The sequence below is a fragment of the Brachyistius frenatus genome, unplaced genomic scaffold (genome assembly GCF_029030835.1).
Source record: "Brachyistius frenatus isolate BFR_SWC_R1_liver_20210118 unplaced genomic scaffold, ASM2903083v1 Contig_3, whole genome shotgun sequence".
Classification (NCBI taxonomy): domain Eukaryota; kingdom Metazoa; phylum Chordata; class Actinopteri; family Embiotocidae; genus Brachyistius; species Brachyistius frenatus.
The window spans coordinates 5,976,857-6,004,585 of record NW_027210602.1 but is presented as its reverse complement, the minus strand read 5'-3'; the positions used below and the strand labels follow the sequence as shown (position 1 = coordinate 6,004,585).

The 27,729-nt window shown below is 41.4% G+C and overlaps 3 protein-coding genes across 3 annotated transcripts; all 3 read right to left on the bottom strand.

Annotated features, from left to right (window-relative positions):
• Positions 1-3: 3 nt before the first annotated feature.
• hdhd2 (haloacid dehalogenase-like hydrolase domain containing 2) lies at positions 4-7,884 on the bottom strand. The gene is made up of 9 exons (XM_069704735.1): positions 7,869-7,884; positions 3,002-3,111; positions 2,641-2,743; positions 2,332-2,437; positions 1,915-1,999; positions 1,432-1,597; positions 1,114-1,164; positions 707-770; positions 4-436 (listed from the first exon to the last, which is right to left on the bottom strand). The coding sequence occupies exons 2-9, from the start codon at positions 3,100-3,102 to the stop codon at positions 333-335; spliced, it is 780 nt and encodes a 259-aa protein (XP_069560836.1). The 5' UTR covers positions 3,103-3,111; positions 7,869-7,884; the 3' UTR covers positions 4-332.
• Positions 7,885-9,794: 1,910 nt separating this feature from the next.
• On the bottom strand, positions 9,795-11,979 carry ier3ip1 (immediate early response 3 interacting protein 1). The gene is made up of 3 exons (XM_069704751.1): positions 11,846-11,979; positions 11,379-11,480; positions 9,795-10,458 (listed from the first exon to the last, which is right to left on the bottom strand). Exons 1-3 carry the CDS (start codon positions 11,934-11,936, stop codon positions 10,403-10,405), a joined length of 249 nt encoding a protein of 82 aa, XP_069560852.1. The 5' UTR covers positions 11,937-11,979; the 3' UTR covers positions 9,795-10,402.
• A 2,573-nt stretch (positions 11,980-14,552) lies between these two features.
• skor2 (SKI family transcriptional corepressor 2) lies at positions 14,553-26,528 on the bottom strand. The gene is made up of 9 exons (XM_069707132.1): positions 26,376-26,528; positions 22,353-24,364; positions 21,643-21,706; positions 20,799-20,876; positions 17,757-17,822; positions 17,445-17,543; positions 17,186-17,253; positions 15,984-16,047; positions 14,553-15,686 (listed from the first exon to the last, which is right to left on the bottom strand). Exons 2-8 carry the CDS (start codon positions 24,333-24,335, stop codon positions 15,991-15,993), a joined length of 2,415 nt encoding a protein of 804 aa, XP_069563233.1. The 5' UTR covers positions 24,336-24,364; positions 26,376-26,528; the 3' UTR covers positions 14,553-15,686; positions 15,984-15,990.
• Between the last annotated feature and the right edge of the window lie 1,201 nt (positions 26,529-27,729).

The window sequence follows — 27,729 nt, the reverse complement described above, 5'->3', positions numbered from 1 at the left end:
TTTTTATTTCAATATAATTCATACACTCTAACAGAACAAAATGTTTGTTATGTGGACAACACAGATGACTGGTACTTCTGAAATACAGAGTTTAGTATTTTTTTTTTCTCCTGAACTTGCAGATGGGAAACTCTCAGACGCATAAAATTAACTCAAACTTCTACAGCATGATCATTTTCCTTTGATCAACATGTTTAGGATGAGGAAAACACTTTAGCACCCCCATTCTCTCAACGGTAAAACACTGATGGTCTACAATAGAGATAAATGATAACAGTACGAGTGTTTATTGTGACTAAATGAATGCGTAGCGGTCTATTGTCAGTTGTAGCTTAAAGCAAGTTCTTCAGGATGTGTTCAATGGCATCTGGGAAGCTGTCACATGTCAGGTGGGGAGGTGGGTTGATTTTATTTTCATCATCTTCTCTGTATTTACCTGCAAGGTGACAGGAGAGGAAAAATATTACCAAGAACAAAAAGAAAAATACTAATTAAGGGTAAATTATAAGGGAAAGTACATTATACAGAAGACGTCACAGTGGAAGCGGCTGATGGCGGGATAATGTTGAGAATTAAGGAGTCTTCACCCATCACCATCCCGCCATCTTCCTTTTAAGATGATCATAGAAGAAAAAGCAGCCCACGTTCTGTTTGTTGTGTGAAGATGAAGAGAAGCTGATGAAGGACAGACGGTTTTTAAACTCACCTGTTCTGACCAAAATACCCAGCATTCCTGCATCCTGAGCCCCGCCTACATCATCTCGAGCGTCCTGTGGGGACATAAACCACCACAGACCGACCTTTAATAAACTACAGGCTTTAAAACGCTAAAGTTCACAGGCTACTGAGGAAATGTCATTACTGACATACAGTGTACAAACCAGTGTTTAAATTTGATTTCAGGTGCAAGAACAGAAAGACGTTTTCTATTGTCTGCTTCATATTTGGAAAACTAGTCAAACTTGTTGGAAACTGACATTGGTTTGATATTACTAAATACATTTCTAATAGAAGTTAATGGTCACATGTATGAACCCCACCAAAAGCCTCTTGACTGGTGACACTGCTGTGCACAAGTATTGGTGAAATGTTCACAGTTAACATTGTACTTACATCCCCAATCATGACAGCTTCACTGGGGCTACACCCTAAATCAGACAGAGCCTATATGAAGAGAAAAACACAGTAAAATAAGAAGAGAGGTTTCATTTCAAAGTTCCAAAAATCATGAAACCAATTCAGATAAATACAACAGAAATAAATAGACTGTACAGTAGGCTGAAAAACTGGATATACAATAGAGGCATGATATAATGTGAATTTCAGCCCATTAAAAATTAGATTTCCAGTAATAATGTGTTTAGAAATATTTGTGATAAATACTAAATCTTTTACTCAAGAAAAAAATGTAAAAAAAAAAAAAATCCTGACCTGTGTAAAAAATGTCTTTTCAGGCTTTCCCACCACAGTAGCCTTACAGTCTGTTGCGTACTCCAGTCCGGTCACAAAAGGCCCGGGGCCGAGGGCCAAACCATCCTTCCGCTTGTAGTAGCGAGCCTTGTGGATGGCGATGAGAGGAGCTCCATCCAGAATCATTCTACAGACAGATATACATACAACAATACAAATAAAGAGGAAAACAACCACCATGAAGTTTTGATGGCAGTTTCACAGACAAAGTGTCTGACCGCGGCACGTTTTATCAATAATCCTGCGGTTCTACGGGTCAAAAGGTTAGTTTATAACGAGATCATGACGAAATGAGATCAAACAGCACAACAGGTCCGAGGTAAACTCCCATGTAAAAAAAAAAAAAAAAAAAAAAACGACAGACAGATATCAGTCATATCTTCCCTCAAAAAACAATAAACTGATCACACACACAATGTTGTGTGTTACCAGAGAGTTTCGCACCTGAAAGCCCTGTTGAGGGTTTGGTAGTTGAAGTGACCAGGAGTGAGTCCAACGACGACGGCGTTCGGCTCCGACGTGTCGATACCTGCAGATGGAGGGCGAGGTGGAAGATCAGCCAATTTCAGTCTTAATAAGATGATTCATGTATTGTGTCATCCGAGCACAAACAGCTACAGATTTACAAATACAAAGAGGAGCTCTGCTTGTTTTGTCGCATGTCATTTTGAATGTAATACCTTTGGTTTTTCTGCCGTTGGTTAAAATGCATAAATTCTGGTCCTTTTTTTGGACGACAAACCAAATTTTGAATTGATCATCAGAAAAACGATGTACGTAGAGAGGGCGCTCATAGCTGAAACAAAATGAAGTAGGAAGTAGAAAAGCATCAAATCCAGTCTCGTTCTCTCTCACTCTTACCGGCGAAGTCTTCCAGTGCGCTGTCCTCCACCAGCAGCAGCGGCCTGTGTTGTTTCTGCTCTAACAAACTCCTCGCTGCACTCAGAGACGTGAAGATCTCGTTCTCCTGCAGAGGGACGTGGATTTTCAAAAACAAGGTCAGCACTCAAAACACAGCATAAGATTCACTTCGTGGGTTCATCGTCTAGGTGTCTCACGTGAGGGGAAGCGCGAGAGAAGCCCACCTGTTTCCTTTTATGAAGTTCCATTTTCTTGAATATTACAAGAAGTGCATTTTCAGAAAGAAAAAGAAGGCTGAAAATATGTCACCTGGAGGTCAAAGTTGAGACGTCGCAGTCGTTCCAGTAAGCTCCTCTTACTCTCCTTGGTTGTGTTGGTCACAAACTTCACAGCTACAGACGCCTGCCGCAATCTGATGGCACCAAAAAAAAACAAAAGTAACCGCCCTGCAATTAAAAGCCCGTTCAAAATTCACGTTGATCGATCCTGACGAAAGTAAAGACGCAATAACGCTGGAAGACGTGCGGGCACGTGTGCATCAACTTCCAACTTCACTGCATTACAATGCGGAGTGGAGCGGAAGGCTTGGGGCGTGTTTAATCAAAAATAAACAAAACAAAAATGATGACACTGCCGGTCAGAAGTACCAAGAGCTGTCCTCCTTTCTTACCTGCTGAGAGCGTCCTGTGCTCCGGGCACTGCCGTGTCCTCGATGTGTAGAGTTCCACTCAGGTCGATGAGCACAGCCTTCGGGGCCCGTCTGCCCGCCATGCTGGAGGCCTGCAGGGGAGATCGCGGTGGTTGTAACTGATGCTGCGACGAACACCTCCAGCGTATCCGTTATTCATTCACTTTTTTTTTTTTTTTTCAATTTTATTTTATTTCGTAAATCAACAATTTGGTCTACGACATATTAGAAAATCTCATTTCTGTTTTGTGAATTAACTTATTCAAGTGATCGTTGAAGGTTTTGTAGCTTGTTGAGAATGAGTGACTTGGCGACTCATGCCGTGAGGCTTCACAACGCTTTCAGAGACGGACACGGGTTTGAGGTTGCGTGTATGTACAGTCAGCAATCCCAAAAATGTATGACAATGTTTCCGATAAGAGAATTTTGCTACTGTCTGTTTAAGTCAGACTTTTTGAAAAAAAAAAAAAAAAAAATAAAAACCTTCTTGTAATTTGTCACAAAACTTTGAATGTTTAAATCATCAGAAAAAAAAAATGTTTTAGTAGTTTGTAAAGCCATATGTTGTAAATGCTTGGTTTATTATAGCTACCGTCCCTCCTGTTGAGACATGGTTTATCCCACGGCTCAAAAGGGCCGCATATCTATATAAACTTTTTTGGGGAATGTGTGTTTCTGCATAACTTGGACCCTGGAGTGGTTGTGGTTAGTCATGCTGAACCCGCCTGTGTCTTCGTCATCATATTCACATGTGTCCGCTGTTCTTGTTTTAGGTGTTTTTTTCTTCCTCCGTTTGTCTTTTAGAACTTTTTTCTGCATGTACTGCGTGCGCCTCAACGTCTGTTAGTTCGTCTGTCTGCCAGCCCAACCTGATGTTTTCTTTTACAAACGAGCCGATAGGAGCGCACAATCCGTTCAAAGGGGCGTCCTTTAACTGCTGTGCAGAGGGCCCTCTTGTCATTATATGGATGTTCTGGTGCTACGCCACTGTGTCTTGTCAAACACTATCTTCAATCTTGCAAAAGTACTGCACCGCTGTCTCGTCGTCTCCCCGAGTACATTCTGCCACATGCTTGGGGGTTAGGTCATTCCATCAGGGGGTGCAGTTGTGCGCGGTGCCGCTTTCTGCATCTCTTCTGTCGTCTGGGGCTGGAGTAGAGGGGACGGAGTTTGGTGACGGTGTCGTGGGCCCGGAGACAGAAGCTGCCTGAGCAGCCGGAGGCGGAATAGGCGGAGCGGGCGGATCAGCTGTTACCGGGACGTGTCCCGTGCCAGGGTGAATGGAGGGGGATCGGGCCGCCGTCCCATGTTGGTTCGTTTTTGTACCACATAATCATCATCTGCATTATATTTCCGGGAGAAATGCATTTCATTTGTTGGATCACTAGGAGCTTTATTCTCTTCTCCTTCCCTCTCGTTTTTATTTTCTGCATTCTCTTTTTCCTTCTTTCTTCTCTCCTTCTCCCTTTCCATCCCTTTTTTTTCTGTTCTCTGACTGTCAGCCATGCCCTTGCTTCTTTTAAACCTTCTTTTTTTTTTTATTTCCCCCACACTTGCTCTCTATCTCCTCTGTCAACTCTCTACGTACTGTCGCAGTTAGTTTTCCCTTGAATCCGTGTTTCTTTTCCCATTTTATTTCAAATATTTGATGTTATCCGCACCTTTTGAGTGCATGCGTTTGACGTCTCCCTCCAGAGGTATCTCTTCGATCTTATTACAGCATGTCTCCATTTTTGCTGTCTATGAGCCAACCAGTTTGTATGGAGTTCACCCGAGCAACTGGTCTTTATACAGTGTACCGTTAGGCTTCGGTCCGCCTTAACACTGTAGGACACTCACAGTATCGAATTATTTATTCTTATAGTTCCCTGTAGGTCCCGGACCTATTTTTGTGCGCGCGATTTTTAGTTTACCTGGTCTACTCAAGACTCTTTAGTTTACCTAATCTGTTCAGACTCTTTAGTTTACCTAGTCTGCTCAGACTCTTTAGTTTACCTGGTCTACTCAGACTCTTTAGTTTACCTAGTCTACTCACTCTTTAGTTGACCTGGTCTACTCAGACTCTTTAGTTTACCTAATCTACTCAGACTCTTTAGTTTACCTAGTCTGCTCAGACTCTTTAGTTTACCTAATCTACTCAGACTCTTTAGTTTACCTAGTCTACTCACTCTTTAGTTTACCTGGTCTACTCAGACTCTTTAGTTTACCTAGTCTACTCACTCTTTAGTTGACCTAGTCTGCTCACTCTTTAGTTTACCTACTCTGCTCAGACTCTTTAGTTTACCTAGTCTAGTCACTCTTTAGTTTACCTAGTCTAGTCACTCTTTAGTTGACCTAGTCTGCTCACTCTTTAGTTTACCTACTCTTTAGTTTATCTCAGACTCTTTTAGTTTACCTAGTCTAGTCACTCTTTAGTTTACCTAGTCTGCTCAGACTCTTTAGTTTACCTAGTCTACTCACTCTTTAGTTTACCTAGTCTACTCACTCTTTAGTTTACCTAGTCTGCTCAGACTCTTTAGATCAAAACAACAACAAAAGAAGTTGTCTTACCCGGGTGTCCGATGTTTTGATGGTGAATCAGCCTTGTTCTAGGATCCCGTCACTCGTCCTCTCTCCAGTCGGTCCTGGTCTCACCAATGTCCAAACTGCTTCGATAAAAAAAACAGGGCGGAGGTCTTTCCTCAGGAGTGCCAGACTCCCCCGTGCACGGTTTCAGGCTACTTCTTGAGAGAGGAGGAGATGTTGGGATCCGGCTCGAAGGACCAATTATGTTGGAAAAATTACTCAGAGGCTTGGTTCAAAATCAAACACGTCGGACATTTATTCCGTAGGGCAGCTTTTATACAGTTGACAAACAATTGACAGTCACTCCCATTCCCTTTGTATCTGCTTTCGTATGGTAATATTGAGTTGGTTGTAGGTCACAAGATAAGGACACAGGGGAGTCGTCCATTAGATGCGGAAAGTAAAACAAAAAGAATCACTTGCAAATAAGACAGAAAACAAAAGAAACTTTTCGGAGCCTGCTTGACAAAGAGCCACAATGCAAACAAGAGGAAGGGACAAATCTTTTTTTCCAGTGACAGAAAGCCCACTTTTTTTCTGACACTTCTAAAACAGTAATAGACACCTGAGGACCTGTTCATAACAATCACGACTCTCTTGGCCATTTGAATGTAATCTTCCTTTCATTTGCTTTGAACGAACCTAAAACATTTTCACGATTTCAGAGAACATGTTAGATAAGAGCTGCTTGGTCTCCAACAGCTCAATATGACCGAGGTCCGCTGTAAATGGAGCCTTACTCGGTATAAAAAAGCTTAGTCTTTCCTAATAATTTATCAGTTTAGAGATTACAATGTTCATAATCATAATTGACATCGGTAGTGGCAGAATTGATCAGATTACTGTGTTGTTCAAACCTGCATCAGGACAAATTAAGAGGATTGGTGTGCGGTTTCGTTTGTGGGTTTCTGCCGAAAATTCAGATTTTGGGATTGGAGTCTGTTGATATTTGATCCCCTATTATTTAGACATGCTTGGATTTCTGTCATGTAGTTATCAATGGGAGGGTACAATTAATGCTCTTAATACCACCTAAAATAACACGCACAGGCGCGCGCGCGCGCACACACACACACACACACACACACACACACACACACACACACACACACACACACACACACACACACGATATAGGTCAAGTATCTACTTCTCTATTTTGTATTTATCTCATCAGAACTGAGAGAATAGCTCTTGTGTGTCCTTTGTTTGTGTGTGTGTGTGTGTGTGTGTGTGTGTGTGTGTGTGTGTGTGTGTGTGTGTGTGTGTGTGTGTGAGAGAGAGAGAGAGAGAGAGTACGGCAAGAAAATCCGAGCTGTAACTTAACAAGTATTCATTCAGTTGGTTTGACTAACTAGAAATCAGAGGAGACAAAAAAAAAAACATACAAGGAAAAATATATTAATATTTGTACTTCCTATAATATTTTTTTTTCTTGTTCCACAAATTGTATGCAGGTTATGAATTCCATATTTTAATGGTCTAGGCAGTGTATGCTGTGTTTGTATCATATCACTGCAACGATTATGTATATAACAAGTATGTATATAACATAAATGTTTGTATGTACGGGCCCTCGCACTCCGGCGCCGCCTCCCCGTCATGATCATGTATATCATGTATGTGGTATTAAGTGGGTGTACTTAATGTTATATTTAACTTTATACATGTGACGTGTATAAAGTGTATAAACACTTATATCATGTTATGCGTGATATCACGGTATACCTGCATGAACTTTATTTTGACGCCCGCGAACTGTTTCCGCTTCCGGTTGCGCTAATCGTCTATGCAGGAATTTTTTTTTTTTTTTTAGTTTTTAGGTAAAACGGCTCCGTTTACAGCTTTACTTGTGCTCTGAAGTGCATTTAGTGTTAGTAAGTGTTTGTTCTGCAATTAAACGTCCAAATAACAGCTCGACGCTGAGCTAAGAGCCTGTATTCCCGTGAATGAACGTGTATTAATGCTGAATTAAGGTTTTAACTATTGGTGATAATTCGGTTCTGTAATCCTCTTTCTGTGGAACAATCATGTGTCTGCGTGTGTTCTCTGACCGGAGCCCTGCGGTGGTCGAGAACATCTTACGTTCATTCATTCATTCTCCATTTGTTTACTACAATATCATTACGTCACCCGTGTTGAACCCGCAGCTTCCTCCACGCATTCATGCCAACAGATAAACATTTTTTTTTTTAAAACACTTCACTGCATGTTGCTCTTTAGATAAAAAAAAATAAATAAATTGCAAAATGAGTGTAGAAAGTCAGTAAACTGCAGCGCTGACCTTTAACTGCAGCAGCTCACTCTTGCTTCCTGTTGACGTTTTCTTCTTCGTTTATTTTCAAGCTGCGTTATTGTGAAGGTGGTCAGTGCTGCCCCCTGCAGCTCAAATGAAGCAAACGCTTTTACACTCCCTGTCAATTCCTGGATTATGCTAAAAAATAAATAAAAAATGTGGATGTTCTACATACATATTATTTGGAAGGAGGGGGAGGCAAAACAAATTTTAATATCACTCTCTCTCTTTTTGATATTTTTCCAATGTATAGACCATAATCAGTTAAGAGGGTTATCCTTAAACACTTAATCACTCATTAGAATAATAAAAATAAAAAAACATATGTGTCCCATCACACTAACAACAAACAGATGTATCGCATTAGTGGGTCTTTTAGGGCATTCAGATAGATTTAATATGGTGGGAGGTATTATGGAAACGATAAGAACCTCCTTTGCACGCTGCCAGACATCACTGATCAAATCCTCTTTTCATGTTACCTCCACATAGTGAATAACACTGCTGGGTTTTTTTTTAGCTTTAGTTTTTTTGTTTTTGCATGAATATCATGTAGTTCAGATGATAACTGTGGAAAACATGATGTTGGGGTGTTAATCTCACACTGTGCATGTCTTTGTCCGGACAAATATCAAAATCAGTGTATCGTGTTTTAAATCCCCTCTTAGTGAGACACAACTTTAATATGAATGTTTTTTTTGTGGTTTTAATTCTGTTTTTGTGCTACTTTCTTTTTTATTTTGTTGTTGTTTTTGTTGTTATTTTACAAACTGTCACATTAGGGTTACAAATGAGAAAAGTCTGTTAGTTTCATTTGTATGCACATTTAAATGTTCCTATTGTAGATGTTCATTTGCCCAACAGAGGGTTTAATTTGGAGTTAAAATCCCTCAGCATTCTTCATTCCACATTTTTTGTGTTTTGTGACATGATTTTCCTCCTTTTTTGTTTTGTTTTATCTCAATATTTAATTTAGCTTTATATACATACATTTATAGAGACCGATTTTCAGGGTGTCAATTCTGCTTCACTTCTAAATGATACCTAACTTCATTAACTTAGAATCAATGTCTCTAGTTTATAAAAAAAAAAAAAGGTAAAGTTGTTTTTAGTTTGTTTTTTTTAACTAAACTGTTTTAACTAAGAAATGGTACAAAAAAACAACTGAAAACTCTAAAGTGAAGAAGAGAGTTAATCTAACAAATGTAGCAAATCAAATCACATCATTGTGATTCACTATTTAGAGCCCAGAGACCCGAACCCCACACGACACACCCCGACCTGTGGAGAACAGATATTCACGTCCGGTCGCCTGTGATCGCTTGCAGATTTCACTCCGAGACTCTCGGACTAATCACATATCAGAGTGGCTTTACTGTGCAAATCTCCCTGACAAGCACATGCTTCTAATTCCTGCAGATCCACCAGCGCCACCGCGTATTTAGGGTCGAATCTAATGTTAATAAAAGTGGTTGTCGAGCTCAGCGGGAGAGGAAATGGTGATAATTCACAACATATGGGGATTATTAATGAAGTGGAGCGGGATAGATGGGCAAACGGAAACATGTTAACATTTTACACAGGTCAGAGAAAACACTAGTGTCAAGTAAAAGTAGAACACATTCACAAAGAAGTAAGAAATTACTTTTTCAAATATCAAAGTGATCTATGTGTGGTTCAACAAAACTCAGATTTCAGACTAGAACGAAGACGCTATTATTTCTCTCCTGTTAAGATATTTGCAGTTTAACTACAGGCTCATTTACTGTGTGATAATTCCATGTAGTCGAGTGTGTGAACCCACTAACTAGCATTAGCTTTGAGGTACAGTATGAGTGGAGGTCAGAGGCTCCCCCTGGACAGACTGGTTGAGCAACATGATCTTTTTTCAGTCAAAGTAGATTTGGAGGCAGATTTAAATGAAAAACAGCTGGAACTCTTTATTTATTTTATTTTTTTCTGCTGCCACATAAAAAGGGGCGACAAGAAGAACTTCCTGAAACTGAATAATAACATTTATTTCAATGTATCAGTATGTAAACAATACAAAAATCCATTGGTTTGAGTTGTGTCTGGCAACATTGCTTAAAATTTACATTTATATATTTAATTCTCACAGATGGACAAATTTGAGAACATTTTACACATAAGGATGATCAGAAATATTAAAAAAAAAAAAAAAAAATCTTTACAGTAAGTCTCTTTTTAAAAAAAGTGTCAACAAATACATCTTCTCAATGTGTCCTGAAGAACAAACGAAAAACGTGAGAACAAGCGCACTCCGTGCACCACAAGACATACGTTCTGAACGGTTTCATGACTTCAAGAGAATGAGATTAATTTAGTTCTTTTGGTTTGGTACTGATGAGCCGGTTAGGAAGGCCACACCAGTATTTTTGACAATTCTTCTTCTCTTTCCAGTTTCAGTCCCGTGGAAAAACATGTCCGTCCCGAGTCCCTCTGTGACAGACCCTCCTGTGTGCGTCTCGTCCCCGGGCTCGGTGCACCGATGGGCGGGGCCGTCAGCCGAACAGCAACAACAGGACGATGCATGCCGAATTCACCATTATCAAAGGCACTGTTAGACGAAAAAGAAAGGAAGACGAAAACAAACAAAACAAGTAAACAAATTGCACTCCGCTTGTAACTTTAGTGGAAAAATCCTGAACCTCAAACTATTAAGACCGAGTGTGACACATTTTGGTCGCCGACCATAAGATGCCGCTGACCCAGAGAATCAAAAAGTGCTGAAAGCCCGCGTGAATATTTATTGATATTAACAACATTTTTGCAGATTTTTTTTTTTACAATCGTTATATTTTGGAAAATGCTCGTTTGGCTGCTTTAAATTAAGACACAATTAACCATTTGTACGTGAAAATTTGAGTTAATTTCAGTGGAGGAAAGTAACTAACTACATTTAGTCAAGTACAATGTTGAGGTACTTGTACTTTCCATTTGATGCTACCTGGTACTTCATTCCACTTCCTTTCAAGAGAGGAATCTTGTACTTTCTACTGCACTAAATTTATCCGACAGCTTTAGTTACTTTTCAGATAAAGAATTGACACAACAAGCTTTTAAAACACACCAAAAAAAAGCAGCGTGTAGTCAAGATCACATCATCGGTGTCTACGAGTTAACAGCTCCACTAAATAGGGATTTTTCACTCGAAACCTCTTTTCCTTCAAAATCCCTCCGTCTGAAAAAACTGTATTTAAAATTGTACTGGCTCCAAGTCTTCAGTATTAATAATCCCATGATATAATATACAATAAAACATCAAAGGAAGCTAACCGGTGCTTTTACTTTACCTACAATTTGCTCCTTATACCTACGTACTTTTACCTCAGTAGGATTTTTCATGCAAGACGATCATTTTTTTTTTACATTGTTGTAACTGCACTTGTACTGAAGTAAAAGGATCTGATTACTTCTTCTTAATCTACTTTTATTTTTTATTTTTTTTAGAAACGTAAGGAAACCAGCTTTCCAAACCTCTCATGACGGTCCGAACTGAGCGGACGAGATTGAGGATCTGGGCTTTGACTCCTGGATCATCCCCAAACCCCCCAACTCCCTGGTCCACACCCCATCCGACTGGAGACAGAGGAGGAGGAGGAGGAGGAGGAGGAGGCAAGTAAAGACAAAATTAAAAAGGAGGAAAAGAAATACGGTGGGGAGACTTTACAGGAGAATTACTGGAGAAAATGAAATATCACAACGTATGCTGCTTATATTTACATCAATGGCCACTTTTGTTTCCCCTTCAGCGGCTTTAAGGTTAATCCGCACGAATAGAAAAATGATCTCCCTACAAATGTGAGTGTTTTCACTATAAACCAGCGTAATGGTCAACCGGCTAACGCGTCACGCCTCTCGAGCTGCTTTCGTCGTGCCACGCATCCGTCATTTCATTCATAAATGTCGGATGTACGCTGTAAGAAATACAACGGGACACTTACTCTTGCCGAGAAACCTCTCTTCGTGCAACACGGCGACTGCGTTAGTGCAAAGAATCGCGGTCTGGATGAGAGAGTACAGCGTGAACGCCATGCTGGCAACTTCTTCTCCTCCTACTCCTCCTCCGACCTCCTCTTCCTCCTCCTCCTCCTCCTCCTAGAAATGCAGTTGCCGTAAAACAGGCAGCGGAGGTCGTGAAACAGAAGTCACGGCCGCGTAGTGGGGCTCTGTCTCATTTATACTAAGCAAAGTAACTTTTATTTTTGATGCATTTAATGTTTTAATTATGCAGGGATAAGGTTGAATTACATACGCTGTGTTACTAACTTCCGTTTTAACTGTTTCCTAACGAGAATAAAAGTTGGAAAAAAAAAACACAAACAACTAGAAGATCACCAAGAAATGAATTACCTTTCTAACAAAAAAAAAAAAAGTCTATATCTTTCTTGTTTTGTAAACATTTTTCAAATAAAGTCATAATCACAACAAATAATAAGCTGGGTAAGAGATATCCAGATCTTTTTCTTGGGCCAAAGTAGAAGTGCTGTACGATAAATCCTATTGAGGTAAAATAACAAATCTCCATTTTGGAGAACAGACTGTAATATTTTTTTTTTTTTTTTTTTTACAATTTGGACCAAATACTATACTCATATATTTTTTTTTTGACATTTTCGACAACATACTATATTATGACGTTTTAATGACATTTTGGAGAACGTACTATGACATTTTTTTGGACATTTCTTACCGCACGCTCTGATATTTTGGACGGCATACTATATATGACATTTTCATGACATTTTGGACAAAATGCTAGACTATGACATTTTATTAAATTTTGTCTGACATACTCCAGTAAGACATTTTTATGACATTTTTGACAACGTAATATAGAATGACATTTTATTACATTTTAGATGACATGCTATAGTTGTTTTCTTTCATTCCCCGTGTTTGCTGCTGTCGGTCACGTGCCTGGTGTTTTGGTCTGCGTCCGGAGCCTGTGGTTTCTCCGCTGCCGGCCTCCAGACACCTCCTGCTACCACTCCTCTGATCAGCTGGCACAGCTGCTTCCAATCCCGCTCGTCGCCGCCTGGCGGTATATCAGCCCCGGTCCTGCACTCCGCCTTCGTCAGCCCGTTCTGTCAGCTGACCTGGTACCTCATTGCAACTTCAAGTAGGAAGTTTGATTCCCGTTACTCTGCTTCCGGTTCTGACCTCTGTCGGTCTTCTACCTGCTGCAGTAATCCAGCAGCTTGCTGACCTTTCTCCCCCCGGCTGAGTACCACCCCGATACTCACCCGCCGTCCAGCATAGATCCACGGAGATCACCTGTTAGAGGTTCCTGTCCTGCGTGGGTCCACGGAGACCACCAGTCCCAACTCACCTGCCAGTCCAACGTTTGTCCACGGAGACCACCAGTCGACACCTACCTCCGACAAGCCTGTGTCCGACCGTGGGAACCGCACAGGGCTGTCCGGCTTCCTTAGCCGCCTTAACTTTGTATTCACGTACATACACACATTCATTCATCGGACTCAGCCTGTTTGATAAAGCGTCCAAACAGATTATTTTGGACCACACGCTATACTATGACATTTTTGTTCACATTTTGGACAACATACTATTCTATGACATTTTTCGACCATTTTTTTCCCACACACTATACTGAGACATTTTTGTCACATTTTGGACCACGTGCTTTACTATGACATTTTTTTCTCACATTATTGACAATATGCAATAGTTGGGACATTTTTATGACATTTTGGACCACACATACTATATAGTATGATATCATGGATGATGTGATCCATGATGTCAAAAGAGTGAGTTGTGTGAAATACAAACAAATACTGATACTTTCAAATTCACACATTCACAAACTGAACTGTAATTTTGCACCTCAGTTTTCATAATAATCAGACATTGGGATATCTGAACACAAGAGTTTTCTGATTTCAGCAGCATTAAATGATCTAAACTGTAGAAATATAATTTCTTTTTCAAAGTTATCTGGCAAAAAGAATTGTATTCTATTATATTTAAAAAAAAGTGAAACAGTCCTTATTATGAAACCACCTTCTGTTTTTTTGTATAGACTTTTAATTTACACGTAAATAGTAGAGAAACTACAAGAACATTTTGAAATACATCTGCATTAACAGTTTATAATGATAACATTTCCTCAGTACATGACGACTTTATCCATTCACTCTATAACCAAGGTGGGAGAGCTGTCATGTTTAATTTTTTTTGACATACACTTGACTGCACCATCATCATCATCTCATCTCTCTCTTTTTTATTTAACATTATAATAAATAGTATTTTCACAATCAGGGTCTCGGGGTAATAAATAAACAAACAAACAAACAAACACATATAGATAGACTGACTGTGAGGTTCAGTATTCTCATGAATGATATTTCATACAGTCAGATGAAATCATTTACATACAGCTATACAACGGACACATTGCTGCATTTTGCTCCTCGTGGCCCGGACACTGCGTTGGAGGGAAAGCAAGCACACCGAGTTGGACCTTTAATTGTCTGTTCACCATCAGCCGACACCCCACGGCAGATTCTGCTGCTGATGGCGGCAACATTACCTTCATATGTGGCGACGATCGAAGGTTGTTACAAATCTGGGCGGAGAAGTAAAGTACCCGCGCTGTGCCTTTAAGCAAATGGTTTAAACTGTTCAACAGGAAATAATTTCCTCTTTATACATGAAATAAATTAAAAAAATTTAAAAAAAAATGTATAATCAGATATGACATTGTGTAAAGACAATGCAGTGAATATAATACTTTAGGTTTTCTGTACATTAAGAAATCACTCCCAAATACTACAACCGTGGTGTAAACCCTTCCATATGTGTAATGTGTGAACCGTCTGTTGTGATGCCGCCATGTATGAATCCTGATTTAATTACACCGTAAGGTTTACAACCCAAAACTGCCAACGCGCCCTGCGCTCTGCTGCAGTTTTCTCCCTTCGTCGCCCATATTCAGAATATGGACATCGAGCAGACCAAGCTTGAGCGCAGTCGGTTTTGTTGATGATGGTTTGTGTTAACAGTGAAGGGTCACAGCTGGACGCGAGGAGGAGAATCCCTTTGGGATCAAATGCGAACAATAAATAAAAGTCGGCGTGTTTGTTTGTTTCTCTTCACTTTTTCGTGTTCCCAATATGACAACAGTGACAACAGCCGCAGATCTTGCGCAGTCCGTCCTCCATCGTCTGGTGTATGTACAGTTGGGCCAACGGCAGTCAAGAGCCACAGTAACAGCCAGTCTTTCCGTGTTCGTGAATTTTCCGTCTCTAAAGGGTTTAGAAAAGAGCTTCCCGACGTCCGCGGCGGCCTTCGTCGTGGTCTTCGGCAGCCCCGGGAGTTCGCAAAGGGCAGCGAAGGCCGTGGCCGCTTCGGTCCTGGTTGGATAAAGCTTCAAATGCGACCGCCGACGCGCCAGTGAGGAAAGAGCAGGAACTGTTCTATTTCCTCTGACGTCGCCCAGTTTGTGTTCAGTCGGTTTGAGAGAGAAACTGGAGTCGGTGAAAAGGAAACGCTCTGAATCTTTTACCGGTGTGTTTCCCCGCAGCGGTGAACTCTGAGCAGACACGGTGTGAGCAGAGAAATTAAATGAGGCGGTGCTGAAGAAGCAGCCAAAACAATTGCTGTCCCAGGAGAAGGTAAGAAATGTTTATGTACACTACGGTGTTATATTCCTCTCTGTCAGTTTTCATATCACTTTTCTTTTTTTTTTTTTTTTACAATTTGGGACGTTCACAAAAATCCAAGCAGCTTCCTCCTCCTGATGTTGTTGACTAAAGCCTGTGAAGACAATAAAAAGATGCAAATGTTATTATTTATTCGTTTCACATCGAGGGTCCGGCCAAAGGGCGGCCAGTCAAACGGCCACTGTGAAACTCATTTGAACACATCTCAGATGGATCAAGTTTTCTGGATTATACGTCGTCAAGCAACTAAAACTGAATTTCATTGTTTTGCCACCGTTATCCAAACAAATCGCTCCCTTAAAGAAAACCAGACATTTCATTTGAACGCACTGCATGTTGACGTTTTTTTTTTTAATGAGCTGCATTGTCACATACGTTGAACTACAATCACCTTTTAGCTACTTGTTGAGGTGGGAGCTGATCTTTTCTTTTCTGATGATGTTTGCGTAGGGAATCTGAAAGACACACAAAGGAAAGAGATAACACTCAGCTTCATCAGACAAATGCATTTACAACACACGCGCCAGTCAAAGCTAAATAGTGACAGCATATGACTTGTTTTTGTGTTTAAAATAAAGAATAACGTATCCTGTAAAGGTAAATAAAAAAATGTCTGTTCATTTATCTATTGTGAAATATACGGGTGGAAAAAAAATAAAAAATACACGAGGATTTTATCACTGTTTAGAAAATAAAAAGTAGAAATTCTAGACAAGATGCCGAAAGTTGTTTTTTTTTGTTGTTGTTTTTTTTAAATCTTATCCCACAGCAACATAAATTAAACATTTTGTTGCAGTTCGTTTGAACGTCTGCGTGGAATTAATGTGTCATTACTCTCCGACGAATCCATCTGCCGGCTCCAGACGCATTTGTCAATTTCTTCGGTGTGCACGTGCGTGCTTGTAACATTCGCCTTTTCGGTCGCGTGCCCGTGCGGCGACATGGATGCGGCGTGCTCTCGTCTGTGTGGTTTTTTTTGTTTTGTTTTTGTTGGTGTTTTTTTTTTTTGGTGTTACGCGCACGGTTTGCGATCGTGCGCGCACAGGCGTCGTCGCGTGTGTCAGAAAGCGAAGACAAACAGCGTCTGTCAGCCGGTCGACCAGCTGCTCCGGTGATTGATGTCGACGGAAACGCTCAGGCGGCTGCGGAGGAACTTCTCACCCGTGAAAGACGAAGTACGTGATTGGCTCCGTCTTTTGATGGACAGATAAGCAACAGCACGAGTGTCCGGTTGAGTCTCGCGGGTGGCTTTAGTTCTTCATCATTTCCTTTCTGATTTAGGATTTCCTCATTATATCTACAATCTACTGCAGCTGTAGTGACGGTAGACTTATTATTGTCGCATTTCCTCGTCTGTTTATGATTTCTTATTTCTCTGTTCGAGCAGTGTAATTATATTCTTATGAGAAGTGCTTCATAATTAGTTTTAATTCTATTCTTTCTTAAAATCATTTCAGACACTGTTGGTTTAAAGCAATTATTGAGGCTTTTTTTTTTCAATTCATGCATCTAAAATGGGATGTTTTATTTGTCATCTTAAAAGCGTATTTTCTATCAGTGTTCAGCACCTAATTGTACCATTAGCAGTCTTACCATCTGCAACTGCTGGACCATCTCCTCTCTGTAGGCGAGCTCTCGTTTCATCTGATCTTGAAAATTATCTGGAAGATGAAATCTATGATTAGCTGGTGCAGTATTATCGTTTGAGTGATTGATCAGTTATAAAGAAAGCTGAAAAAGGAGGAGAAAGAGAGGAAAAAGGCTGAGAAGGAGAAGTTGCCCTTGGGGGGAAGGGGGGGGGGATGAAAAAAAAAAAAAAAAGAGAGAAAAGGGTGAGAAAAGACAGACTTACGGAAAACAGGAAATGGTGAGGTGCCCTTCAGAGCGTGAAACTCTTGTTCCAGTCTCCTCCTGAAGTCGATCTGCTCCAGCAGAACCTTCTGGAGCTCCTCTGCAGAAGGACGGGACGGGGGGAGAAGAAAAGAGACGTGGAAATACGGGGAGGAGAAAGAGGAGAGAGGATTGTCTGTGAGAAAAGATGTCGTCGAATATACGTTTGCTGCCTGTGATTCAGCAGAATGCGTCTATAAAAGTATAAACAGTGCCGCTGAGAGAAGCGAGGCCGTTTTATCTACAGTCGGTGTTACTCAGAAACAATCTTTACCTTTCTCCATGTTCTCAACGTCCTTCTTTAGCGGCACAGGAGAGGCAGCACCTTGGCTTCGATCACCTGAAAGCACGGAGAGATTTAATTGCTGTTCTTTGACCTACAAACAAACGGTGGCATCGAAAAGGTTGGACAGTCAAAATATCGCAAAACCTCAACGAGGTGCATAAAAGTGTTTCACAAAATATAAGATAAGCCAGTATTTGATTTAGCGGGAAACAAATACTTTCAGACCACACAACTGAGTAAAATCTGGCAATAAACATCACCGAGGATCACTTTATACCTTCTCGGATCAACCGGTATGGATACAGGGAGACAGCAATTACAGCATGAGCCGTGTGTAATCTCAAAGGATAAAACAGCGAGGATTAAAAATGCAAAAGATGAGTCCAAATTCAACCTGCATGGATCTGACATAGAGTTTGTACGGAGAGCTCCAACCGAGCCAGACAGACGGCGGTGCATTGAAGCAATGCTAAAACCTCATTACTACGAATTTTTTTTTTTTAGTGACCTCATATTAAGGTGTCCAAATCATTTATTGTTTTCATTTTGAACTGCATTTTTTTTTTTTTTTTTTTTTTTAGTTTCATAATTAAAAAAAACCTTTCAACTTTTTTGATAGTGTATCTCTGCATTCTTTCTTTCAAATAAATGGCTTTTATTTTGACATTCTGTCGTGAAATTAATACATTTTTAAGTGTGACTTGTGTGTCTACCTACTTTTTGGGCCCAAAAGTAGTTAGTTCATTCAATCAGAAAATCCGACAATGTATTTTGTGTACAGCGCATATAATCCTAATCTTGTCATGTACTAATTTCCCATCAGTCTTCATCGTTTGTATCCGTGTGTGATCTTTCTGTAGTGTGGCGTTGGAAACCTAATTAAAACCCCGCTGCGTTGGAAGGAGGCAACCTCCTCTGTGTTTAGTGGACCATTGCAATGCGCTGTTTGGTCTCTGGGTGTCAGTGTACGTCTGTGGCAACGACAGTGTTTGTGTCCACTGGAGAAGAGATCTTCACTGCATTCACTACTTCACTTATTCAGTCTCTGCTTGTTCTCAGATCGAATCACAGAAATTGGTGTAAATAACTGTGGTATCTTTTTTTTTTTTTTTTTTTTTTTTTTTTTTTAAAAACTGAAGTAAGAGAGGAGTGCTCAAAACAAGATGTTTAGATGGGTATTTCACAGGATTTTGCCCCAAAATAATAAATAAAATTAAAAAAAAGTATAGTTGCTGATAACAGTTGTACTATAGTGTCAACAAAGGTAACTTGTTTTGCAGGTGAATATTGTTGACTAACACATTGGAGACAGTAGGATGAAGTCTCAACATTCGTAAATTCATGTAAAACAGCATTCTCACGTTTACAGTGATGTTTCACGTCACGTATATTTAGACTGTTTATTTTATTTATTTGTAAAGTTTCGTGACAGCTGGAGGGTAAATCTACTAGTTGCTTTAAAACTTCACAAACATCGTCATCGCAGGGCGTTTTCAAATGGACCCGTTTGAAGGTGTCTGTATTGTTATGCCTTGTTTTTTTTGCGCTAACGTCTGAATTGTGACAATGAGGCATTGAACGCCTTAAATGAAGCAATCCAGCACCCTCGATATGTTTATTTTCCTGCAGTCATTTCATGTCTTGGCTCCTTAAGCCTCCCTATGCTTCTCTCCCTCATTTAGAGCAGAGAGAGCTCTCCTCTCCTCTCTCTGTCTCATTTGACAAGCAAATTTGCAGACAGTGCCCGAGGATAACAACCTCGTTTGACAGTCAATTAACCGTGAATAGTCAAAGCCAAGGCGGTTTGCATTACATAAATGGAAAATTAGATTATTTTTTCTCCCTAGAAACAGAGGGAGAGTTTAAAGACAGTGGAGGGGGGCGCGGGGGGCGGGAGGGGTGGTGGTGGTGGGACTCAGAGGAATCAGGCCTTCTAATCACGTAGAGCTTCCCACCGCCCAGGGAGACGTTTGGCAATCAGGGGAAAGGTGGTCTCATTTAATTTGTTTCGTGTAATTTTTCGAAATACATTATACATTATGCGCAGGGATCATTACGGTGCGTGTGTGTGTGTGTGTGTGTGTGTGTGTGTGTGTGCGCAGAGGTTGAGGAAGTGTGTGTGTGTGTGTGTGGGGGGGGGGTAGATATAAATGTTGGCACAGATGTCATAAAGCACTTTTAATGTCTTCCTGACAGATATAAAAAGGCAATAAGCTGTGATCTTTTTCAAACGGGAAAGGCTTTTTTTCTTCTTCTGTGCGCTGAGAAAGGAGGGGAAAAAAAAAAAGGCAATTATGTCGGCGGTGATATGGGTCTAGGATGGAGATTGCCAGCGCGGCTGCTTATCTGAGAGCTGATGTTTTCTTGTTGAACTATAACGGCCCCCCTAAGACTAACAGCCCTGGCGACAGCGCCGCTAAAGAGAGCAGCCGTGGCAGAGCGGCAACGGAAGCAGCTTTCCTCTGCCGTTTCATCTCCGAGTGTATTTATGTGAATTCCTTAACTCGCAGTCTGAGAAGAGTCGGAGATGGATAAAGACTGAGGAGCTTGCCCGCACTGCTTTATGTACTCTGACAGTCACTTATGTCATTGTCATCTCTGTACACAAAGTCATAGTTTCACCCTGAGATTTTCTTCTTTTTTTTTTTTATTATCAGAATTGCTAGTTTTATGTATTTTTTTTATGTATTTTTTTTTAATTCCTCATGTAAATATGTTCTCATGGTTTAATGTGGAGTTTGAGGATGACCTCAAATTTGCGGTGCGGAGGTGTGAGATTCAAATCACATTGGTGTAAGACTAAACGCAGGAATTAAATTAACCACGCCATCCTAACAATTTAACTTTCACCCGTTCCTACTTTACTAAGTACGTAAGTTACTCTCTGCTTTTTTTTTTTTTCCCCCTCTCTTTTTTTTCTTCCCCCTCTTTTTTTTCACCGATCCGTTTGTTGTTTTCTATCTGAACGCAGCTGCTCGGCAACCACTTATGAAATAGAAAAAAAAAAAAAACATAAGTGAGTATTCGTACCCGAGCTCTCCCTCCAATAGTCCGGCGCTGACGTCTCACTCTCCGCTGCAAAGAAACTGTTCTGCTCTTTGTTTTCATCTGGAAGAAGATGAGAGAGATAGACAGGAAGAGAGATTCAGTAAGGCCCATTGGTTGAGCTGCCTATCCGGACACATGGAGATAACTAAGTGTACGCATGGTGGGTGTGTGTGTGTGTGTGTGTGTGTGTGTGTGTGTGTGTGTGTGCACGTCTGCGTGTGTTTGTTCTGCGCACTGCCGCAGAAACCCACAGAAGACATTTTCCTCAGCGAAAGGGTCCGAGTGGGAGATGAGAGGAGCAAATGAAACGTCACAGGAATACGAGTCTCGCAGGGACACGCGGACACTATAAAACCACTCACTCAGACAATAAGTGAAACAAAGATGCTATAATACAACTGACTCAGACGTCCGATGAAACAGATAGCGTGTGACAGTTTGCTGAAATAGATTGTGTAATGCTATTTGATGAAAGGTTGTAAAAAAAAAAAAAAAAAACTAAACAAAAAAAAAAGAAGAAAAAAAAAACTAAAGAAAACAACAACTGTGCAAACATTTGAGGAAACCAAAACATCGTAAAACGACTGCAGGGTGAAAGCGTCCGATGCGAAGTGATTTTTGGATATTGTATATATGAAGGAAAAGACTTTGCTTTGGTTTTGCAAGTGCTTGAAGAATAGCGGTTAATGTCTTTTAATTGTTGTTTTGGTGGTTTTTGAACTGATACATTTAATTGCATTCGTCACATAATAGATTTTTTTTAATTTTTTTTTAATTTAAATTATACATACAAAAATGGCAAAAATATGAAAATGTTGGTGCTCACCAGAAATGCTGGAACTGTCTTTGGTTGCGTATGCAGGGAGCCCTTCATCTCTGTTTTTGTGAACCTGGAAATCACATAAAGTTGATAAGCATTTTGTTTACACGTTATCCATTGTATCATTTATACAGTACAATATCCTCCTGTGAGGTGGAGTAATGATTGTGATTTTCAATCTTTGTTGTGGTGGTGGTGGTTTATATTAACATATGGTTGCATTTTTTTTTTTTAATTCAAGCACCTGTTTCTTTTTTGCGTGTATTATTTAGCTCATTACTGGACACATACAATCTCCCTGCGCTGGTAATTACTTAACGTAAAGTGTATTGGTTTGGAGTTCTTCCCTGTGGATCTCTGAAATCGGTGAGATGTGCAGTATGTTAGTCAACGGCTAATTCAAATAGCTTCAATTGCTCCTCATAACTCTACCTCTGTCGCTCCGTCCTCCTCCTGGAGGCTTGGTTAATGTGGGAGTCGACAGGTTAAAGATTAGAGTTGCCCTAACAGGCAGGGCTGACAGAGGGAGAACAAACACATTGTGGCCATTAAACAAGCCACGCCTGGGCCTATTAGCTGGGATCAGAGTGGGGTGACTGTTTCAATTCCTACAGGGAGAAACCAGCCTATCAATCTGCTTATGCAGATCACACCACTGCCTCACTGCAGCACCATTTAAATAATAATTAGCTAAAATGGCCTGCGGGGATATTTACGTTTTTGTAAGCTGTGTCCTCTCGGTGAGGCGGGGTGGAGCTGGAGAGAGGCAGGCTGGCAGGAGGGGAGGCGGGCAGGCTGGGGGACTCCTGGTGGATGGGATCTGAGGAGGATCGAGGGGAGGCGCCGGGATACATTGCACCACTCCCTCTATCCTTCCCCCTCTCCTCTCCAGCACTGTCACTAAGCACGGGGAGGTACAGGTTGGTTTGAGTCTGTGGTGGCCTGCTGGTGAAGCTCCCCTCCTCCTCCTCCTCCTCCTCCTGCTTCGACGACTCCACGTCCACTTCCCCTTCTTCTTCACTCTCTGCTCCCTCTGCTTCTCCGTCGCCTCCGCTTTCACTTCCGTAACTACAGCTGCTCGTGGGCGACAGCCGCTGATGTCGGTCCGACCCGGTGACCACAACCCCAAAGTCCTCGTCTGTTGCCCCCGTGACTCCTCTGCCGTTGCTGTGGAGCTTGGCAATGCTCTCTGCATCCTTAATGACCGGGCGGAAGGCCGAGCCGTAGCTCGGCTTCCTCGCTTGGAGGGTCGGGGTGTCTAGTAGTTTGAGCCAGCCCTCTGATGTCACAGGGCGAAGGTCAGGTGTAACCGTCGTGCACTCTTGGTCAAACAGCCCAGATCTGGCTGTGGTGGTCCCGCCGCTGGGGGCCATGGTTGCGCTGACGCCGTTTCCGTTGCCACTTACAGCTGCAGATTCACTGGGGTCTGAGAGATCCAGAAAGGCCTGCCTGAGAGAGGGGTTGTCGGCCAGGGAGGAGAGGGTGCTGGGCTGAGGCTGGAGGTAGGTGGGGACGGGGATTCCTCCTGCTGCTCTCGGTGGCCAAAACATGCAGAAAGGAGGATAGAAAGTGTCTTTGCGGCCAGGCCACAAGAGACCCGACAAACCTGCTCCTTTCTGCCCAGCTGAAACATCACTGTCCTCTTTTTTCTGCTGGCAGAGGCCAAATGCTGGAAAGGGATACGGGGAGGGGAAGAGTGACGTGGGAGGGAACTTCTGCAGCATGCCGAAGCCTTTGCTTGGGACGGGGATCACAGGGTAGCTGCGTGCCGTCTTACGGGGAGACAGACTGCCCCCGTCCAGGTCATCCTCGTCTTCATAGCGGGCTCTTTTCTGCGCCCCCAGGTCAGGTCCCATCATGTGAGGCACCACCGAACCAGAGAGACCCTTCATAGAACCCATCGAGGCTGAAGAGGGGAGCGCTCTCTTTCGGCTGCCTCCGTTGAACATAGCTTTGACATCTTCCCACGCGTAAACTAACTCATCAGCCGGGTGTTTGTCGGAGAGTTTGAGGTGCCGTCGCCAGGAGTTGAAGTTGGCAGCATCGGGCTGGGTGTACTTGGCGTCTGGCGTGCGGTGGGAGTGGAAAATGAACTTGTTTGGGGAGAAGTACATGTTGCAGAAGGCGCACTTGATGCATTTGGCTCTGGAGCTGTTGTAGCGCGCGGGGATGAAGTTACCACGGCAACCCCAGGCGCATTCGTGCGTCACGTCGAAGGAAAAGTTGTCTGGCAGTTTCGGCGGTGCGTTCTCTCCCAGGAAAGACTTACACAGGCGCTCGGCTTCACGCTTGGTGATCATGCCGCAGCGGCGTGACGAGATGGGCATGGCACCAGCCCTGCGCAGGATCTCCAGCTGCACCGGAGTGCATTGGACACAGGTGATGCCCAGAGCCACGCGACGATTATGAATCTCGTTGTAACTGTAGTGCTTGAGGAGTGTGTTGGAAATCTGCGCCAAGCAGAGTCTCTCGTTGTTGTCAATGACCAACGATACAATGGGAACGCCGTATAGGATGACTTGGCCAACCTGGTTGGGTTTGCGGGGCGGGGAGGAAGAGGAAGGAGAGGGTGAGGACATGGACGAAGATGAGGAGTGCAGATGGGCGGGCCTGGGTGGAGTCAGCGGTTCTTGTTGGTAGGGGCCTGTTGAGCTCGTCATTATGATGTCATTAGTGCTTGAAAGATGGGTCTTGTCCATACTTAAAGGAAAACTTGTGGTCGGACAACCTGTTAGAAACAACAACAAAAAAAGATCCACATGTTGATGCGTTTACCATAAAGAACATATACATATATACATATATATATATATATATTCCAGCAAATACTTTTATAATCTGTAAATTTGTTGAAAAGTATAAAAGATGGAGAAGAAAGGAGAGCAGATCAGAAAGATAAAGAAAAGAAGAAAGTTCATATTGATGCGAATTATTATTTAAAATGAAATGTCTGTGATTTCCCATTTAAAGTAAAACATCTTTGCCAATTTTCTGTTTCCAGGAGTTGACCAAATTTGGAAATACTGCGATATCACTACAACATTATAAACATTCACAAAATTATTGAAAAAAAACTATCAACTAAGATAGGACACCGAATCATTGCTCTGTTTTTGGTTAACAGTAAATGGAAAAATACCTTTTTTTTTAATTCTTATTTCCAATGCATTATCAAAATATTAAATTAGGGAAAAAAAATTAAATTCATTTCTTTTCCACAAATTATAGCCTCTACTGCGTTTTAGAACTCTCCAGCTCTGAAGTGTGTTTGCCTGTGTGTGTTTTCAGCAGTATGTCCAACAGACTCTGAAAGAGGATGAGAAAACACACTCTTCTAAAATCAGTGTCGCAGTGGAAGTACAGTATTATCCTACATTTCCCCCCCAAACTCCTCGTTTAGGCATACATTAACCTGGACATTTTGTGTTTTGGTTTATTCATATATTTCTTACATTTTGAAAAAGCTGTAACTTTAAACATGAATCTAGTATTAATAAGAACACAGTATTTTAAGGCAGCATACTTCCAGCTTATTTATTTTTTTTGCAACAATTACTCTCCTGTTTTGTTTAATTATTATTATTTTTTTTAAAGACAGCTGTGGTGAAACATTCAGGTGTCACATCAGTGTAAATACTGTATTCCTTAATAATAATAAAAAAATCCAACCTCTTTCTATTTGCTATATTTGTTTAAATATATTTAAAAATCATAACAATGTTAATGGCAGAAAAAGTAATGCTAAAAGAAAGAACTTGAGCTGTAAGACAGCAAAAATCTATTGTGCTGTATTATCTCAAAAATCGCACTAATGTTTTAATGTACAATATAAAGCACATTATTGTCTTAAAAGCCTGCTTAACAGTAAATAATATTCAGAAACTGACTTCAGTTTTTCATAAACAACTTCTAAAATGTATATTTAAAAAAAATAATTCTCATTTCTTAAAATATTTCACTGGCAGCACATTAATGATAAAGTTGTTGTACATCATTTTTATAGTGTTTGAACAACAAAAATAGGATAAACAACTCTGGAAAATTAAGAAATTTCTTTCAGTTTGTTCCAACCTTTTCTGTAAATTACTAATATATTTGTAATATTATTGCACATTATATATATATATATTTTTTTTTTACAAAAAAAAAGGCATTACTACAATAAGATAATATTATACGGAATTAGAAAGACCTGGACCCCAGAATGTAAAACGAAAAGCGTTCGTTTCTCTCTCCTTTTTTTTTTTTTTTTGTCTTTTAAATTAACAAGTTGTTACAGCGCAGGCTATACAGCAAACTACGCAGGAAATACACAATACTCGAACTACGGATCATTTGTTCTTTCTTCTGCTCTGCTAAAGTTTTGTTTCTGGCAAAAGTAGCCACGTAGGCCTTCATTAAACAAGCACGCTTGACAGTTGGTTAGGCGTCAAGCTTAACTTCCGTGGAAGAATATTAAAGGCAGACAAAACAGCTTTTTTTTTATTTTTTTAAATTAAGTAAAGAAAAACGGACAATAATACTAATATGCACTGTGTTCTTAATTGTGCTCGAAATTCAACGGGATGTTGGTCGTACGATACAGCGGCTACTCCAACACACTTCAAGCGTGTTCGTCTTTGATACGTCAACTACAGAAGCTCGTTTTCTATCCCCTTGTTAATGTTAACAGACGTAGCGGATACATTTTTAACAACGTTTTAATCCACCTTCAGCAGAAATGGTCGAGCAGTCCTTACCTCTGACTTCTGGGAATAATCCCAAAACGCGCCAAAAAAAAATATCTCCGTCACGAGCGAAATCGATTCATCCTACGTATCTTTAAAAAACTCATTTTTTTTTTACATTTTTTTTTTAAACACGTAAACAAACTGAATAATGTCCGGAAAACACGTGGAATAGGTGTCTTCCTCTCTTTAACTGTGGAGTGAGCCTGCTCGTGAGATGTGAGTAAACTGCGACGCTCGCGCCGGCTTTATTCCCCTTTCAGAGACACCACGCGCGGTCCTAATCTCTCTCTCTCTCTCTCTCTCTCTCTCTCTCTCTCTCTCTCTCTCTCTCTCTCTCTCTCTCTCGCGCTCGCTCTCGACCGCACACCTGCCTTCGGTTTGATTGGCGTGGAGCGCGAGCTCAACCCAACCATCCAGGACACAGGCACCTCCGCGCGCGCGCACTCTGTTCCTCCTCGATCTTCTTCACGCGCCGAGCTGCCTAAGTCTAAACTAAACAGCTGAAATGACGTCTCGCTCACTGCCACTCAAACGCTGCGAAAGTCAAAGTAACAGCCACGGACAGGTCAAATTTTTTTTTTTTTTTTTAAATAAAACAGACGCACGAGCCTGAGCTGCGTCCTCGGTGGCGCGCGCGCACACGCGTGCCCCCCCCCAAAAGGTCTCAGACAATGAAACTCTAAATATCTCCTGCAGCGTGATGACAACACAGCAGACTCAAACCAGAATTGAACATGAACATAATTTGAGCTAAGTTACTGATTATGTCAGTGACCTACTGATATATTCGTTTTAAATGAACGGGATATTTCCGCACAACTCTGCAGCCAGTCATAACTACGGTGCGAGCTCGTCGCCATCAAGATGGGCGTCTTGCTGGTCGACTGCACATGCACCCTGAGTTGCAAATTAATTACCAGCAAACCGATGTTAAAAGTGACTGCTGGCAGCAGACGCAGCCAGCAGAAGAGACTGGCATTGGAAATGTGGCTTTTAAGCACAGACAGTGTGGAGTAAAACATTAGCCTGACCATAGGGGAGAAAAGTAAACTGAAGGCTGAGACAGCAGACAGGCAGACAGTGCAGTGCAGTCTGGGGATCAGAATAATGTCTGTCAGTGCAGCTGATACCCACAGTCAAGAAGGCTTTTTTGGAAATATGAGTCTCTACAGGAGCAGGTTGTTCCCAGGAGATGAAAGGCGGCAGGAAGCACACTGTAGCATCCTCTGTTGTAATTGAGGGTCAGAAAAGCTCCCAGCAGCACCCACGCTGTAAAAAAAAAAAAAAAAGAAAAGGCTGAGACAATTCACCTAAACAAGGCCCTCGGAAACGTTTAGTGTGGGATTATTTTATTCAAAAAAAA

Coding starts and splice junctions, on each gene's coding strand:
- hdhd2 (XM_069704735.1), bottom strand. CDS start 3,102: ATGGCGGGCAGACGGGCCCCGAAGGCTGTGCTCATCGACCTGAGTGGA. Junction 2,438..2,640: donor GTCTCAACTTTGACCTCCAG/GTGACATATTTT, acceptor GTCCCTCTGCAG/GAGAACGAGATCTTCACGTC. Junction 2,000..2,331: donor CGCACTGGAAGACTTCGCCG/GTAAGAGTGAGA, acceptor CTCCATCTGCAG/GTATCGACACGTCGGAGCCG.
- ier3ip1 (XM_069704751.1), bottom strand. CDS start 11,936: ATGGCGTTCACGCTGTACTCTCTCATCCAGACCGCGATTCTTTGCACT. Junction 11,481..11,845: donor AGAGAGGTTTCTCGGCAAGA/GTAAGTGTCCCG, acceptor CTCTGTCTCCAG/TCGGATGGGGTGTGGACCAG. Junction 10,459..11,378: donor AGTTCGGACCGTCATGAGAG/GTTTGGAAAGCT, acceptor TTCGTCTAACAG/TGCCTTTGATAATGGTGAAT.
- skor2 (XM_069707132.1), bottom strand. CDS start 24,335: ATGGACAAGACCCATCTTTCAAGCACTAATGACATCATAATGACGAGC. Junction 21,707..22,352: donor AGGACACAGCTTACAAAAAC/GTAAATATCCCC, acceptor TGTGATTTCCAG/GTTCACAAAAACAGAGATGA. Junction 17,254..17,444: donor CTCACCATTTCCTGTTTTCC/GTAAGTCTGTCT, acceptor TTCATCTTCCAG/ATAATTTTCAAGATCAGATG.